We start from the raw sequence: 16,771 nt of genomic DNA on the forward strand, positions 1-16,771 counted from the left end.
GCCTTGTTTTAATCTCCTTTTAGGCTAAATGCAACTACTACAGATATTACATCTTAGCTGTGAGAATTGTACGTTAGGAAAATAACATTTTGTCTGAGAATGCTGGTGTAGAAGGCTATAAATACACTTCTGAATTAAAAGCTGCATATATAGATCATTAAAATCAACGAGTTTTACAGACTAAGTGATAAAACTACCAGACGACAGCATGGTCAGCCGGATTCTTCGTGTTTCTCTGTGCTCTAAACATTCCTGATGGGGCCAGGCAGCTGCTCTGACACACATTGGCTGATATGGCTGCAGTTTCTCCACTGGCATGCCCTCTGACCTTCAGCCAGAGCAGTATATATAGGCGGGGGAGATGAGGGGAAGGCCCCTGGCAGCCATAATGAAGTCTCTGCTGTCTGTGTGCTGCTTGCTGTCTCTGCTGGTCCTGTCGGCTGCAGGTAAGGTGGAGGGCATGGGTTTATATCTTATATTTAAAAGTGTCATGGTGTCAGTGCTGTCGGATGCATTTTAGAGTTATTTAAGCAGGTGTAGTATGGAACATGTCTTCTAACGGCACGTTAGAAGACATGGAAATGATCAACAGATATCTGCATAGGAGTTTGGTCTGTGTCTTTGAACACAACAGAGCTGTGTATGTCTTGCTGAGAGTTTAGTGTAGAAAATGATTTCACAGGTCAATAAAAGAAAAAGTTAAAAAGATCAGTATCTTTTTATTGAGTTGTTGGATTAAATTGGTAAAATATTTAACTAAATTAGGAAATTACTTTCAGGATTGATAATGTTGTGTTGAAATATGTTTCACATTTTCACTGACACTTACCGCCGCTTACGTAACTCATCTGATTGGGCAGGACACATGTAGTGTGTGTTACCCTGGAGACGCGAGGAGCTTTGTGGTTGTACAAATGAAAAAGTCAGGGCTGAGGTGGCACCAGCTGATGGAAACTGTCCTGTCGGCTGCTGGTTATTCTCTCTGCCCTGGAGGGAAACACAGTGACGGCTCTGACAAAGTGACTTGGACTCACTACAAAGAGACATTCTCTGCTGCAGCCAAAGCAAAAAGCTGGCAGAAATTATTAGTTTTCCCACTAGATCTATTTCGGTTTGACTGTGTCCTCACAGCAGTTGCACGTACGTGTGCTACTCAGTCAGTGCTCAAGTGAGGATTTTGGCTATTTACAGTCACTCGATGTTATTTTACAGGCTTACCTTTATGCCACATTAAATTAATGAATCCTGTTTTATACTTGGAAAATCGCGATGACACTAGTGATACATAATATAACCAACTGTAGAGGTGTATACACCACAAGTGTTGCTCTGCTTGATTACACGTTGGACAGAAGGTACTTGTCCTGTTTGGTTAAAGCCGAGGCAGAGAGTACCCTTGTCTGTCCTTCCTCCGGTGCATTTTGACCGCTGCAATTTGCCGTAGTCATGCGCCAGTCAGACAAAGTCACCAGATACCGTGGTCATGTCACTAATCACTTCTCTTCAAGACGCTCAGGAATGCACGCGCATCTACATCATCAAAGACTCACTAAGGTACCCTTAAAATCACAAGACAATCATACATTCCTACAAATACACTGCATGTCTAAAGCTAAAGTCGGTGCTGCATTAATGTCTCAGTAAAGCCTCATCACTCCGACTCTGCTCTGTCTGCAGAGCTGCTAATCTGTCATTCCAGTCAGCAGCCTCCGTGTCCAGGGGATGTCCCAGCTAAAAGAGGCATGTAGGACACAGCGTTCAGTCGCCAAAAAGATGAACTGTTTAAAGTTACGAGTGCCGTTAAAAGTTGAAGCAAATGGAAATATATTGAAGCAATGACAGAGCTGAAGTGGAATCCCCCTCCACATAATGCATTTTGTGTGAGCGTGGTAATGTCTCAGAAAGTGTGAGACTTGACAGGTTTATTATCAAGAAAGAGAGAGAGTGTCTTTAATCAAGATGTATGAATGCTGAGACAGATGCTGATTTATTTAAGATGAGCCAGATGTGCAAACCCACTGCTGTCATGCTGTCTGTGCTCTTTCTCAAAGCGTAAGTGTAAAAGCAAATGAACGAACCCTTCATCATGGCTCAGTCAAAGTTCCACAGTAAGCAGGGTGCATGCCATCAGTGCGGGTGCTGATGCATTCATTGTTCCTGCTCTTTAAAGAGCTACTGCGTAACCGTTACGCACCGCCGCCCCTCACTGTTGCAGGGAAGCAGAGTTGCAGGTCAGCCTCATGACAATCACAGGGAGGAGTGGAGCGCCACAATTTACTGGAAATAGAAGTGGAATTATCCCTCCTTCTTTTCACCCTCTGACTCATTGTCGGGCTATTTCTGTCTCAAAGATGTACCATCCAGCACCCAGGCACCTGTCCCAATCTGTCCCCGCGACACTGTGCTCCGAGCCCAGGCCTCAACGCAGCAACAGCTGGCTGAGGAACCCCCAGAGAGGCACAGCGCACTAAACCCTGAAAGATCTGCAGTCGACACTCATAGCTCGAGATGCATAATGTGCTGTGTTTTGGGTGTGCACACTCTGATGTGCACATAAATAATTACATAGCATACATTTTGCTTTAAGAAAACCTTTTTTATTTATGCTTTACACTATCTGCCCAGCACCAAAAGGCAGACAAAGCTGGAGACCAGCTGGTGACTTTAGTGGAGCATTTAGCAGCTGAAGAGTCAGATATTTGTGTCAGGATTTACTCGAGACAGAGCGACAAGAAGAGTCAATATTAGACTTCATCATGTGGACAAGAAAAAATGAATGCTAGTGTTGCTCTTCGTCTGCTGGATGTGTAAAGTGGCAACTGTTTGCAAGCGTTCACCATATTAACTTCATAAGGTAATAATATTATGTCAATATTATGTTCATGGCTGGTTTCGCCACTCCAAAGTGATGAAAAAAGAATAATGTGCTGCTTTAAAATAAGAAAATGATGTTTGATGTTGCAGTCTATCAGTTTGTCTCAACATGTTCTGGATGTGCAGGAATATCACTGCTGAAACAGCACTGTTGGCTGAAAGGAATACTACTTACTCACACACCCCACATTCCTTCAGCATGTAGGTTTAAAAAGACCTCCAATTTACCCATGCAGCATAATTCAAATATTGGGGTATCTGTATCTCCAAAACTATCTACAATTATGCTAATAAATCATCATCTTTATTGCCCACAGTAGCCTGATGTAAAGTTGTTGTAACCAATCCATGCAGTGTACATGATTGACAGGACCACCGTTTGAATGCTATGAAGGGTCATGGGGGAAATTATATTATTGTATGCTGAGATATTTAATTCAAAACCATAAATATCAACCTCGTGATGGCACTAGAGGAAATGTCAGGCAATTAACAAGTTATCAGGATTAACAATCATTCTTTTTTTGTACCAAATGTCATGGCATTCAATCCAGATATTTCATTCTGGACCAAATTGATCGATCTACCGACGGACCCACAATCTCTAGAGCCACGTTTGGTAGTATGATTAAAGACAGAAAACCTACTTGGCATACTGTATAGTTGTTCTTTCCAAATCATTCAGTAATATATTGTTTTGTGTATTTGTCCTAATAATTGGAATCATAACAAAATATGTCTCCGAGATCAGACTATTTTATTTTCACTTTTATTCTGTCTCTCATACTTCCTTGCCCCACTTCCTAACTATGTTAACTTTAATTTAATTACCATTGGCCACTACCACAGCATGAAATTATCTCTATGCTTTATATCCGTAACTATAAACCATGCAGTGCGGTGAACTAAATTCAGCTCATATGATCGGATAAGCCTTGCATTATGAATTGGTTCCAATATATTTTATACTCGTATCTCAATCATCACATCAAGGTGCTTCCGACATAAACCAGGCAACTAATGTCAAAGAGCACAATCACAGAACCTTTAGGGTTTACCGAATTGGTTGTAACGTAAACATTGGTCATCAGGCAATAGGGACTGACCTTTTATTGATATGTCACCCAATTTAGGCAACATATCCTCTGCTGCTGCTGTTCATGCGTCAGCACAGGTGATGCTGCAGCACTATGTGTCTGAGAGAGCCTCCAAACCTTCCTCATGTCTCAATCAGAACAACAGAGCCCGGACAGGCTCATTAAACACTATGACACGTCCTGTCCATATTCTTATCTTGGCCTTTGCTTAGACTTGGAATGAGACCAGACCTTTGGTAAAAGTCAGGAGCAAAACTATCATCACAATGCAGGAAACATTACAGGACCAAACATCTTCATCTTCACAGTTTGCACGCAGTGTGGATGCTTTGGGAATTTAAACTTGATGTTCTCTGGGCAGCAACGCTGCCAATTCCCTCAGGACGTGACATGCTAACAAAACATCTAGATACACAAGGTGACAAGCGACATTTATGAGAATGAAATGGTTTGGTGTGTTGATTCAGAGCCTAAAAATAGAGCAATAACAGCCGTCATGGAGAACGATGCGGGAAAAGGAGGGTACACAGAGTCCTGCTAGCATCATTGAGGATAGCTAGATGAGCATTAAGCCTTCCATATAGCCTTAAATATAAACGTATCTTGACTTAGAAGCAGCTAATCATGGTTTGGTGGACTCAGCTCAGACTCTCAGACTCTTACTCAGCTTCAAGGCTTTACACTAGTACTTTCACATCCACATTTAAAACACGAAGCAGCTGATAGCCAACCTTGTCATGTCATGTAAGCATAGTATGAGATTATTTATAGTTTTAGATTGTGGTGTAGCATCAAAATCAAAGTCATGATATCAGCCTGATAAAACTGAATTATAGCTGCTTTCGACTTTTGGGAATGTCATAGGACTTAACTTATGGCATTTATGGGGCTTAGGATGCCTTGCCAGTGAGGCAGCCTGCACAATACCAGGACCCTGGACCTGGAGGGCCTTAATGGAAACAAGCCATTGTTTATTCTATTCATTTTACTAGTGCTTTTCTTTGATGCAACAAGACAGAATGGTTGTGATTCAAAAGTTGTGTTACTAACTCCCTTTTCAGTTACAGACAATTAACAGCTGAAAACAACAACTCCATGTTTGACTCTTGTTGACTCACTTCCGATTTGTTTGTCCCAATTGATTGCAGCCCGTCAAGCCAAAGCCCATGGTCCATCCGCACAGGTGTCTTTACTTGTTGCCTGATTAGACCTCTGCTCAGGACTATGTGGGAGTGTACAAGCTGTGCTTGACTGGCACATCCCTCATTTGCCTATTAGTTTGGTTGCACCTGTTAGGACGGGACAACTTACCTTGTTATCGTTCTTATTGGTACAGAGTTAGAGAGGCTGGTCTGAGTAATTACAAGCACCTGTGGGGGTGTGCAGGGCCTTGAAAGATTCAGGACATTGGGCTTTTTGGTTGGTTGTCAGACATCATCACTCTTAACTATTCTCATCGTACTTTTATGGAAATCAGATTTTGTTTAATTGAGATCAATAAAGTATCAAATGATAATGTGTGAGGGGGCAAAGTGATAAATTTACAGAGAATCATCAACAAAATCTGCAGCGCAATATAGTGAGTTTCAGCTCATTGTTTTGCTGTCAGGCTGTAACTTTACTGTTTTGGTCCACTCTCACAGATCCCACTAGAATTGTTGGTCTCACAGGCAGCTTTGTGTCAGTAAAAGAGCTCTAAAACCCCACTGTACTTCCATATTTCAGGAGCCGATGGAGACCAAAAACAGAGCTAAAAGAGTATATTGGACTTACATTCATCAGGTGACCTGACACATGACTCTAAATAAATGGTAATCTTGCTCTGTAACAGCTGGACGTGCAAATAATCAACCTTTATTTGAACAAGTTCACCATATCAACTTAAAAGATGTTGATATGTCAACGATGCATTTACAACTTTGGCTCCTCAAGTGGCCAAAAATCAGTTGTTGCAGGTTTAACAGTGTACGTACTATCTAAAGCTATCATCACATGTTAACTTCTTCCATAGCATTAGCCTGTTGGCTCATGATGGGCATTGATCCAGAAGCCTCATGAACATGTAAAACCTGTGACAGCTGGCTATAGCTGTTAGTCTTCTTCCCGCACGCTGACCCCTCTTGTAACATGAACTGGACATACATTTAGCTGCCCCGTATCACACAGTGTACCACTACGCATTCCTCAGTCTTAAGACTGGCAGGCAGTTATAATTAAATAGAGGTCACGGTGAACACTTCGGTTGTAAAGAGTATATGTACATGTATACATGTGGTGTAATGGATAGGGTGATCCCTGTTTTAGCTGTGATTGTTTTGAAGCCATAGTAACTATAATAGTAACGATAATATACTTTATGATGCTGAGGGATGGTGATGAACATCTCTTTTTCTGTATCTTATTGTCCAGAGTGAGAGAGCGAACCAATTGTTGGCTTTGCTTCTGAGGAAACTTATATCTTATATCTATACAATATAACATACATTAGTTGTATATCTATTAGAATTATTAGTGGTGTTATATTTTCATTGATTATTACTTTCTGTGCAGGAAACTAAAACTATTATATTTTTAAGGATGTCAATATCAGATTATTATATCAGATTTTTATGTGTCAGGATTAAGACAAATACATCCGTATTGGCCTTCATCAAATTCACAGATTAACATTCAGTTTAGGTTTTGTTGTGTTTATACAGATTGAAACAATTTAAAACAGACATACATTGAAGTATGTTTCTCTTTTTTGAAAGAGATTATGTTTTGAAACATTTTAATATATTTGACGCAGAGTATAAACGGGGGACTAAATTTACATTAAGCCCAAATTCATTCATTCACCAGTGCTTTAGTTGTGTTTAGAGTGTCGTCAAAAAAAAGAAGAAGTGTGACCTGAATGCAGAAATGGCTCCAGAAAACAGTAATAAATGCATGCAACAACAATAAATACATTATTCGATTAAGCCTCCCTGTCCACTCAGCTGTCTTCTTTTAGATTCTCTACACAACGCTCCACCGTACATCTGCTTCAAATAGTCCTCTCTTTAGTGTCACCATTCAAGGAGCTGAAATGTGAGTCTTAAATCTGGGAGGTGCTGAACATCTGATCTGCTCTGTTCTTGCACAGTGACTGAGCTGCGCTCAAACACTGACGTAACAGACAAAGGTGACTGGTCTGCAGAGGTCCGGCAAGTTAGTGCAGTCTGATTGGTCAGTTTATTTCTGAACATCTTCCGTTAAAGCATTACTGATGCACAGTACTCTCATCAGGGATGCATTCTACATTTGTAACAAAAGATCTTATTTGTTTTAGTGATCAAAGACACCAGCCCAGAGTTCTCTTGTCTAATCGCATATTTCCTCTTCCTAGATCTTCTGACGGGCCCCTCCAGCCACGATGAGGATCCCTTGGTGCGTCTGCAGCTCCAGCAGCCAGAGGAAGAGCTCTTCTCCTGTGGATGTGATACAACAGAGGAGCCCGCTAGCCAGAGCTCCTCCAACGACACCCCGGCCCCAGAGAGGGCCCTATGCCAGCCCTGCAAACCTCCATCAGCTGTAGATACTGAAGAAGACTCAGCTTCGACCTCGGAGCACGAAGAAGGGGAGGCAGCTTCAGTGGAGGGGGATGCTTCCATTGAGGAGATTACAGGTGATGGAGAGGAAGAGCCGGAAGAGGCTGCGTCTCAAGAAGAGGTAGAGGAGGAGCAAGAGACATCTGAGGAGAAGGCTGAGGAAGAGGAGGAAGTATCTGAGGAGGTTGCATCGACTGAGGAGGAGGAGGTAGCATCGACTGAGGAGGAGGAGGTAGCTGTGGTTGAGGAAGAGGAGAAGAAAATCGAGGAAGACGAAGAAGAAGAAGCAGAGGAGGAATTATCCAACAAGGAAGAAGAACCTCAGGAAGAAGTTGCAGAGGCGAAAGAAGCTGCTGCTGAAGAAGAAGCAGTTGAGGAAGGTGAAGACACACAGGAAGATACAGAGGCAGCCGCTGAGGAGGAAGATGTGGAAACGTTCTTGCATGAGGCTGTAGAAGAGGAAGCTGCCGAGGAAGAGATTGCACTGGAACCAGAAGCAGCTGAATCCGAACCAGAAGCAGAACCAGTTGAGCTTCCTCAAACAGACTCTGAGGAATCTGAGGAAACAGAGTCTGAAGTGATCGCAGAATCTGAACCAGAACCAGAGGTGACCGAAGAGCCTGAGATTGAAGTGGTTGCAGAGCCAGACATGATTCCTGAGCCTGAACCAGAACCAGAACCAGAGGTGATTTCAGAGCCTGAACCAGAAGCAGAGGTGATTTCAGAGCCTGAACCAGAACCAGAGGTGATTTCAGAGCCTGAACCAGAAGCAGAGGTGATTTCAGAGCCTGAATCAGAAGCAGGGGTGATTTCAGAGCCTGAGATTGAGGCGGTTGCAGAGCCAGAGCCCGAAGTGGAGCTAGAGCCTGTTTTAGAGGAGGTCGCACCAGAATCTGCAGAGGATGTGACTGTGGAAGAGGAAGCGGTGGAGGAGGCATCAGTAGAAGTCGTTGAGGAGGCACCTGTTGATGTGGAGAAGGTGACAGTGGAGGAGGTGTCATCAGAGGAGCCTGCACCGGCAAAAACCAAAGGTACAAAAAGATAACACCGTCTGGGTTTGTAGTGTGTCATAAGTGTAACTCTCCTTCGCCCTTTAAAAGAAAAGCTGTAGCAGAAGGTGTATGTACATCTTTTCACCGACACCATTGTCTTGCCACCACCCCGTCAGTAGACACGCAGAGCAGCAGGGATCCTGTTACAGTGAAGCTGTGCCCTTCCAGTCACTGCTTCTGTAATTAAGGAGGCAAGCCATTATCTGATGTGTTGACATGCTGTAAAAGACGACGACTGAGTCTTAAAAGAGATCCCCATCTATTACTCTGATCCCACTTCATCACTTCATGCATTACTCTTCTGTGAGTGTCATTTATGTGTGTTATCTCTTTGAACTTTAGATATCCAGTAATTGAATTCAACACTCAGTAGAAGCCTGCAATACATTTCTGAAACGTTGACTGTCACATTTTTTGTTTTTGTCACTCTAACCTGAGAGTTTGAATGACAAAGCAAGATATTTTGAAACTGTTATGTTGTGAATTATTTATTATACCTTGTAAGATGTATCAACAAATCATTTACTCAGAGATAAAAATTATTTCCAACAAAAGGAAATGGAAAATACCATGTAATCTTAATCCTAAAAAAGCGAGTAAGACACATTTTGACGATAGTACAATGCACAATGCAAAGCAAGGATGATACCTCACAGAAAGAAGAGAAACAGCAGAAAGAAAAACATGGTGAGAAAAAATAGACAGAAAAATAAATCTGATTTTAAAGGAATATAAAATTCATGAATTACTTGTACAACGTACTTGTCGTTTGAGGATTTGTAACTATTCTAATAAGGCACACTTTATCAGTAATTATTGTCTTTATTAATGGTTGATAAATCCTTGATAAATGATTTATGGAGCAATAAAAGGACCATCGATAGAGACAGGTTTTGGGTCCACTTTGTGGATGGTGTTTATCCTGATCAAGCTCACCTTTCTTTGTCTCTTAGGATAACACTTTAATTCACCTTGAAGATCCCTCTAAGACTACTTAACCCTCTGGAAATGAGCTACCGGACATCCAAACCAAAATGAATGTATTAATAACTTATTTAAAAGAGTATTAACACCAGCCAAAGGGATTTTTCCCAACCTGTCAAATCAAACGTTGTCCTTACAAATGGATAATTATTGACCTAAAAAGTGTTTGTACATACCCTTGTATGAAGCTCTGTAGTAAGTATGCTTTGTTAGAAAGTGGTAACAAATTATGATTCTTGTGTGACGGCACATTTAGCCGAGATGGGCAGTGAAAGGTCTCTATCTTTCTCCCTCAGGCATGCAAATCCCCCTGAATATGACACAGTGTGTAGCTAAAGGGGAATTAGCAACAACCTCTGGTACAGAAATAAACAAACCAAAATAGCAGAGGAAAGGAATAGATGGACAACAGCATGATACAACAGTTGGGCCTGTACTCTCCCCAGATGGTCTTGTCACTCACGACCCAGGACACAGTTTACCTGGGGGAGAACTTTTATTTTGAAACTATGGCAGCTAAGTCTTTACTAATTAGATGAGAGGACGTGGTTTATTTCACAGACATAGCTTTGCAGAAAACAGTACCATTGTGTTTCAGGCCCTCTCTTACTTACAGGTAAATGCATGTTGACCTTAACAGTTGACTTAACTCTCTTATCCTCCAATCAGAACACCAGCCAGCAGGCCCGACAGTGAGGGACCGCACCCACATTGAGGACACGCTGCGATTGGCTACTACTGACCCCTCAACAGAGCTCTCAGGTGAGGAACAACGACGTCGCAAAGTTAGTGAAATAAGACATCATGTGGTTTGATTTGCTTGAAATGCAATGAAAGGCCATAAAGCACCTCTCGCACACCCGCACAAATATATACACCCAAACACTTATACATACACATATTGTGCATGTACACACAGTGAAAACCACATCCTGCTGATCAAAAATAGGATGCTCATTAACAAACGCTGCTGTGCTGCCCACCATGTCAAATGTCTTTCAGACGTTTGCTGTGGAAACGCCTGAAGTTGTGTATTAAAATGAAGATTGTTTACAGCAACATTGTCAATGGGAAAGAAAAACAGATGTGTTTGCATGAGAATGAAAGCAAGAATGAGACAATTTGGGGGGATTTTCTGCCAAAACTATTCGGAAAATTGCTTCATGATGTCTAGGTCCTGGGGCTGTTGTGTGTGTGAGTGTGTGTACTATATGCATGTGTGTATGCGTGTGAGCGTGCAGACACGGCTTGAGGCAGGTGATTAATCAGTGCAAATGTGTAACTCTGTCCTCGGCCATGAAAGCCTCTCTGTTCTCCGAAAGAAGACTGGTTCGTTTCAAAGCGCTGCAGCCGAGCCGGTCTTCTAATCACCTCAGCTCGATTCAATAAACTTTATGAGGGCAATTCATCATGCACTGCCCAAGGAACTGTTGTAATCAGTAATGGTAGCATTAATAATAATCTTGTGCAAAATGTCTTCTCGCCATTACCTCCCAATTAATACATCCAACTCTCTCTCTCTCTCTCTCTCTCTCTCTCTCTCTCTCTCTCTCTTTCTCGCTCTCTCTCTTTCTCTCTAGCTGCTATGAAGAAGTTGCTGAACATCTACCACACTGCCATCCAGCCAATGGAGCAAGCCTTCAAGTACAACGAGCTCAGGCAGCATGAAGTCACAGGTGAACCAGCTTCCAGTTTGAGATTAAATACCATAAGCAGTAGTAAATGGTGAATGGATTGCTCATCGGGATCTAATCTAAATATTAGTTCACACACACACACACACACACACACACACACACACACACACACACACACTGATGGCACAGCATTCACAAGCAATTCTTGGTTCAGTAGCTTGACTAAGGACACTACGACATCAAACTGCGATTTCTGAGTTACAGCCACCCGAGTAGTTTGTTTGTATGGGCAAAAGTCACAGTGTCTGTCAAGGATTTACAGGCCCACATGGGAAAAGCATTCATGTATAAAGAAAACATAATTTAGCCAACACTATCCACTAAAAACACGTCACCTCACAGCTCCTCTATAAATTAATAAATTGGAGTCGCACAAAAGCTGTGAAGCACAAATAAAGTCATGATTAAGAAGAAATCAAGCCAGGACCTGACATTATTCAAACCATGCGCACAGAAAAGCACAATAAGGACTCTGTCTGCTGAAAATTAAAGGGAACGTTGTGTGGGCCAGACTCCCTACAACTTTGTTCCATTGCACTTGAGGGCAGTGAGAATTATTTATGTTAGGGAGCAGGATGAAGTCTTCAAACTGTGGCATGTGACTCTGGGACCCCTTGTGGAGCAGAATGGAAAGACGTGTACAGGACTGTCAGAGGAGCACCAATGTGTTCAGGAAGATTCCTTTCAGTCTGCCCATTTTATTTGGTTATTTTATGTGTGCTTGTGTACATTTTAACAGCAAGATGACACAAGACAATCAGGGGGAAATCACGCAACGTTTTAATGTGAGAGGACCAAGAATATTCATGCAAAATAGTATTCTTTATTTACCTGAGATCAGATTGATTTTCTAAAGAAAAAATGTGTTTTCATTATTTCTCTCTCAAACCTTTTCTTTATGTGTATGACTGTAGATGGCGAGATCACCTCTAAGCCCATGGTTTTGTTCCTGGGACCCTGGAGCGTCGGCAAGTCCTCCATGATCAACTACCTGCTGGGTCTTCACGGCACCCCACAGGAACTCTACACAGGTTCACACTGATCCTACTGTCCTATTATAACAAGAAAAAAACAGAGTAGTGGAGATGATTCATAATGACATGAATGTATTACAAGTATAACATATTCACAATTATTTGCTTCAATACCTACAGCATACTTTAATTTCACTTAAAGTGAGAAGATGGAACTTTTGGCTACTATGTCCAAAAGTGGTATTTGAAAATATTTCCAATATCTTCATATGTTACTTTAAAGACATTTTTGACTGAACGCAAAGGACCACAAATAGGAAACAATAAATATGCCTCCTAGTGATGCAGGGTGTGTTCGGTAGCTTCTTTTACCTTTTAAAATGTTTAGCTATGACATGCTGAAACATTAAAGCGCAACTTTGATCTCCTTTCAAAAGTTGTCACTTTAAAGGCTCATTGGACTGCAACTCATGTAGTGATAGAATATGAAAGAAACGTTGTGCTTTTTAATGTAGAATTTATACAAATCATGATTGATAACATCTGCATGTTACCTATGTGAAGACACATAGGTAATTACAAGCTGAATTACTATCGTGTTTAAACATTAGCCGATCATTTGTTCTTGGTTCTCAGGAAACATAAATGTGTCATTTTGGTAGTACTTGTCAACAGGAATACAAGTTTAGTTAGGGAAAAATGACTACTTAATTAAGTTTAATATTATAAAAGTATTACTTTATGTGTAGAACATAAACCAATAAACAAGCTTAACCCACTCCCCCACCAGGTGCTGAGCCCACCACCTCAGAGTACACGGTCATCATGAACGGGGAAAAGTCTCGGTCCATAGAGGGCATCGTCATGGCAGCAGACAGCTCTCGGTCCTTCTCTCCCCTGGAGAAGTTCGGCCAAGGCTTCCTGGAGCGGCTGGTGGGCATCGAGATGCCCCACAAGCTGCTGGAGAGGGTCACCTTCGTCGACACGCCCGGCATCATTGAAAACCGCAAGCAGCAGGAGAGAGGTGAGTGGCCATTACTAATGACATGTTTTATATCAAAGCCACAGATGAGATATGACTTGGAGACGTACTACAACAATATCTGTAACATCAAACGACGACTACGATGACACACAGTATCAATACAACACACACAGCCTGCACACACAGACATAGACACAGACACCCACAACAAGTCAGGAATCAAATGTTGAAGTTGCGCAATGTATCAGGTTTGTTTATGATGTATTTTAACAAGCAGGTTTATCACTACGCTTTGTACAGAAAAGAAAGGATGCAGACAAATTAAAAGTGTAAAATGTAAGGTTTCCCTGTAGCTTATGAGGCTAAAAGACCTCTTTCTGTACTACAACATGTGATAATTCTTTAACCAGAAATACATAAGCCCATGAACAACATGGGTTTACCTTGTTCCTGTTACTCAAATGGCAAAGAAAGCCTTTCGTATGTGAAATGTAAAAAAAAAAAGAAAAAAATGGTCACTTGTGCTGCGTTTCACAGAGCGAAAACCTTTTTCTTTTCATGTATTGTGTCTCGTCCCTCCTTCTCCTCAGGTTACCCCTACAACGAGGTGTGCCAGTGGTTCATTGATCGAGCAGATCTCATCTTCCAGGTGTTCGACCCCACCAAGCTGGACGTGGGTGGGGAGCTGGAGATGCTCTTCAAGCAGATGAAGGGCCGCGAGTCCCAGATCCGCCTCATCCTCAACAAGGCCGACAGTCTTTCCACCCAGAACCTGATGAGGGTCTACGGGGCCCTGTTCTGGAGCATGGCGCCCCTGATCAACGTCACAGAGCCCCCCCGGGTATACGTCAGCTCCTTCTGGCCTCAGGACTATGCTGCAGACACCAGCCGAGAGCTGTTCATGAAGGAGGAGACCTCTCTGCTGGAGGACCTCAACCAGGCATGATATGGCTCCTTCTTCACTTGTTTTTGTTTGCAATATGATTCGATGCACAGAAATGGATTGAGTAATCGCCTTAAACACCAGCTACATGACCACATTTTACAGAGTTTAATACACTTATGAGGTCTCTGGGATAATGTTTTATGTAATACTAAAACTCTCCAAACACTTGATTTACACATTGTGACTTATGTCTCTTCTCAATTCTGTCTTTGCAGGTAATTGAGAACCAAATGGAGAACAAGATCGCGTTCATCCGCCAGCACGCCATCCGCGTGCGCATCCACGCCCTGCTGGTCGACCGTTACCTCCAGACCTACTCCGACAAGATGGGCTGGTTTAGCGACCCCTACGAGGTGTTCAATGACATTGTCAACGACCCGGACAAGTACTATATCTTCAAATCCATTCTGGCCAAGACCAACGTCAGCAAGTTTGACCTGCCCAAAAAGGAGGCCTACCAGGACTTCTTTGGCGTGAACCCGGTTTCCAGCTTCAAGCAGCTCTCCTCCCACTGCAGCTGGACCGGCGGCTGTCTACTAGAGAAGCTAGAGAGGGCCATCTCGTACGAGCTCCCGGCCCTGCTCGGCACTGTCAGCAAGGCCGCAGCCGCGCCCGCACCAGCGAAGGCCGCTCCCTCACCTCCGCCTCCGCTCCCTGGCACCTGTGAGGGTCCCGGATGTGAGGAGAAACCCAAGAATCGCTGGAGGAAGCAGTGAGACCGGAGGCGAGGGGTGCAGGAGGAGGAACAGAGGCGGCAGATGGCGGCAGCAACCCGAGGAGTTCCTGAAATAATCCTCACTGCTGTGGTTTTCAAAACTGAGTATGGAGAGACTGAGCGGGGAGAGGGAAAGAGAGTTGAACATGTGCAAAGATGCACCACGCAGACCTGGGTTAGTTTCACAACAATTCTCTAGTGCACATGCTCCGAGGACACACTTCTGGTATTTAGATGGGTAAAAAAAAGTTTTTTTGTTTTACTATAGTGTGGTAGGAAGAAAAATTTGCAGAAGTCAACTTTCCTTTTAAAGCTATTGCTGTCTGCAAGAAATGTCTGCAGGTGAAACATACAACAGGAATAACCAAAGACGTCTATTTCCTATGTAACCTTCCATGTTAATGAAATCTGAGACTGAATGTTTTTTTGGTTTCTCACCGTTTTGTGAGAAGTTTGTACATTATTTATTCAAGTTTTCTGCTTCAGAGAAAGATGCCGCCAGCGATTGTACTCCTCCGATGTAGTGTAGTCGCACAGTGGATTCTGCCACTCTTTTGTCCACTGTGTTGTTTGCAAAGTCTAAAGATTGAGATTCAAACTGCTTTGCTGTGTTTTTATAGTAAAACCAGTGTAGGTCGTCGTGTCAGGAAGCTTATTTTCAACGGTGGCCCAACCAAATAGAAGGGTTGTTCTTGTCGTGTTTTAGGGATTCAACCATGTTTAGTCGCTGTACTGTACTGCACTGCTGGATACTGTACTGTCCTCTCTTCTCTATTGTACTATACTACATTCATTTTATTTAAAAAATATCTCAGTGCTGCACTGGAACTGATTTGACTGAATAAAACAACATAATTTAATCGTAGCTTTCTGTTCATGTAAGCTTGTATTTAATGCCACCTCGGTCTTCTCAGCCCTCTGAACTGTTGCTAGTCTTACCTCAAAGCAGCTGCATTTCCTTTGAAAATGTAATCTTGTCATTGTTCCTTTAGGTTCGTCATTCTTTTGAGTGATTTCTTTTGAGTAAACAACTAAATTAAAAACTGCAGCCTTGGTTTCCTTTTTATGGATACAAAGACATGACAGATTAAGTGTCTTCCACTGACACAATACATAATTTATATTTAGTTGTTTGGCTGCAAAATGCAGCGAATGGGGATTTGGGAAATATGGGCCAAATGCAAGCTAAAAGCATGAACTCTCATCCTCACAACACACTGCTCTGGATTGGATAAACTGCACCTTCAGAATAAAATATTGCAGACTGATTTGTTCACACATAACATCATTGTATGAATTAGGAACATGATTAAATGTGTAAAAGCTGGATGAGAACGCATTAGCCCAACAACCCATTACCAATACAAATGCTGCTATGTGATAGCCTGTTAATTATCGCATGCAGTAACTGAAAACCGCCACCAGGAGGCGCCTCAATTATGTCAGACTGACTAGATAGCAGAGTGAAAGAAAAAGGAAGCTTTGTTTCTTTATATCATTTTTATTTTTAATACAAGGCACAGGAGAAAACAGGAGATAATTTACTAAAATATGGATAAAAATTATCTCCACTTTTGCTCCAAGGGTTTTAACAACATACTTTTATAACACAATTCTGTCAGGGAGCATTCATACTCAAAGCATATTACATGTGGATATTCATATTATTTTATCTTCTGATTAGTTCGTCATGATTACATCTTGTTATAATCTCTGTAATAATAAATTAGGTGTGAGTCGTGAATTTTTCTTGTTTGTCAAAAAGAGTGGGTGTGTATATGAGTATTTGACAGCGTTGGTCTGCCTGAAGTTAGCTTGTTATTGCTAACATAAACTCTCTTTGGACTAATTCACTATCAATCAGATACCCTGGGA

At 42.1% G+C, this 16,771-nt stretch overlaps 1 protein-coding gene across 1 annotated transcript; it reads left to right on the forward strand.

Annotated features, from left to right (window-relative positions):
• The first annotated feature begins 376 nt into the window (after positions 1–376).
• Positions 377–16,305, forward strand: LOC306737474 (sarcalumenin). The gene is made up of 9 exons (XM_079219207.1): positions 377–446; positions 7,342–7,751; positions 7,803–8,574; positions 10,249–10,341; positions 11,160–11,255; positions 12,191–12,307; positions 13,041–13,274; positions 13,826–14,175; positions 14,397–16,305. Exons 1-9 carry the CDS (start codon positions 389–391, stop codon positions 14,895–14,897), a joined length of 2,631 nt encoding a protein of 876 aa, XP_079075333.1. The 5' UTR covers positions 377–388; the 3' UTR covers positions 14,898–16,305.
• Positions 16,306–16,771: the final 466 nt, after the last annotated feature.

The sequence above is a fragment of the Taurulus bubalis genome (genome assembly GCF_910589615.1).
Source record: "Taurulus bubalis genome assembly, chromosome: 6".
Classification (NCBI taxonomy): domain Eukaryota; kingdom Metazoa; phylum Chordata; class Actinopteri; order Perciformes; family Cottidae; genus Taurulus; species Taurulus bubalis.

Excerpts from the sequence above, each read along its gene's own strand:
- LOC306737474 (XM_079219207.1), top strand. The coding sequence starts at position 389 with ATGAAGTCTCTGCTGTCTGTGTGCTGCTTGCTGTCTCTGCTGGTCCTG. Across the intron at positions 11,256-12,190 it reads CAGGCAGCATGAAGTCACAG|ATGGCGAGATCACCTCTAAG; the intron begins GTGAACCAGCTT and ends GTATGACTGTAG. Across the intron at positions 12,308-13,040 it reads CCCACAGGAACTCTACACAG|GTGCTGAGCCCACCACCTCA; the intron begins GTTCACACTGAT and ends CTCCCCCACCAG.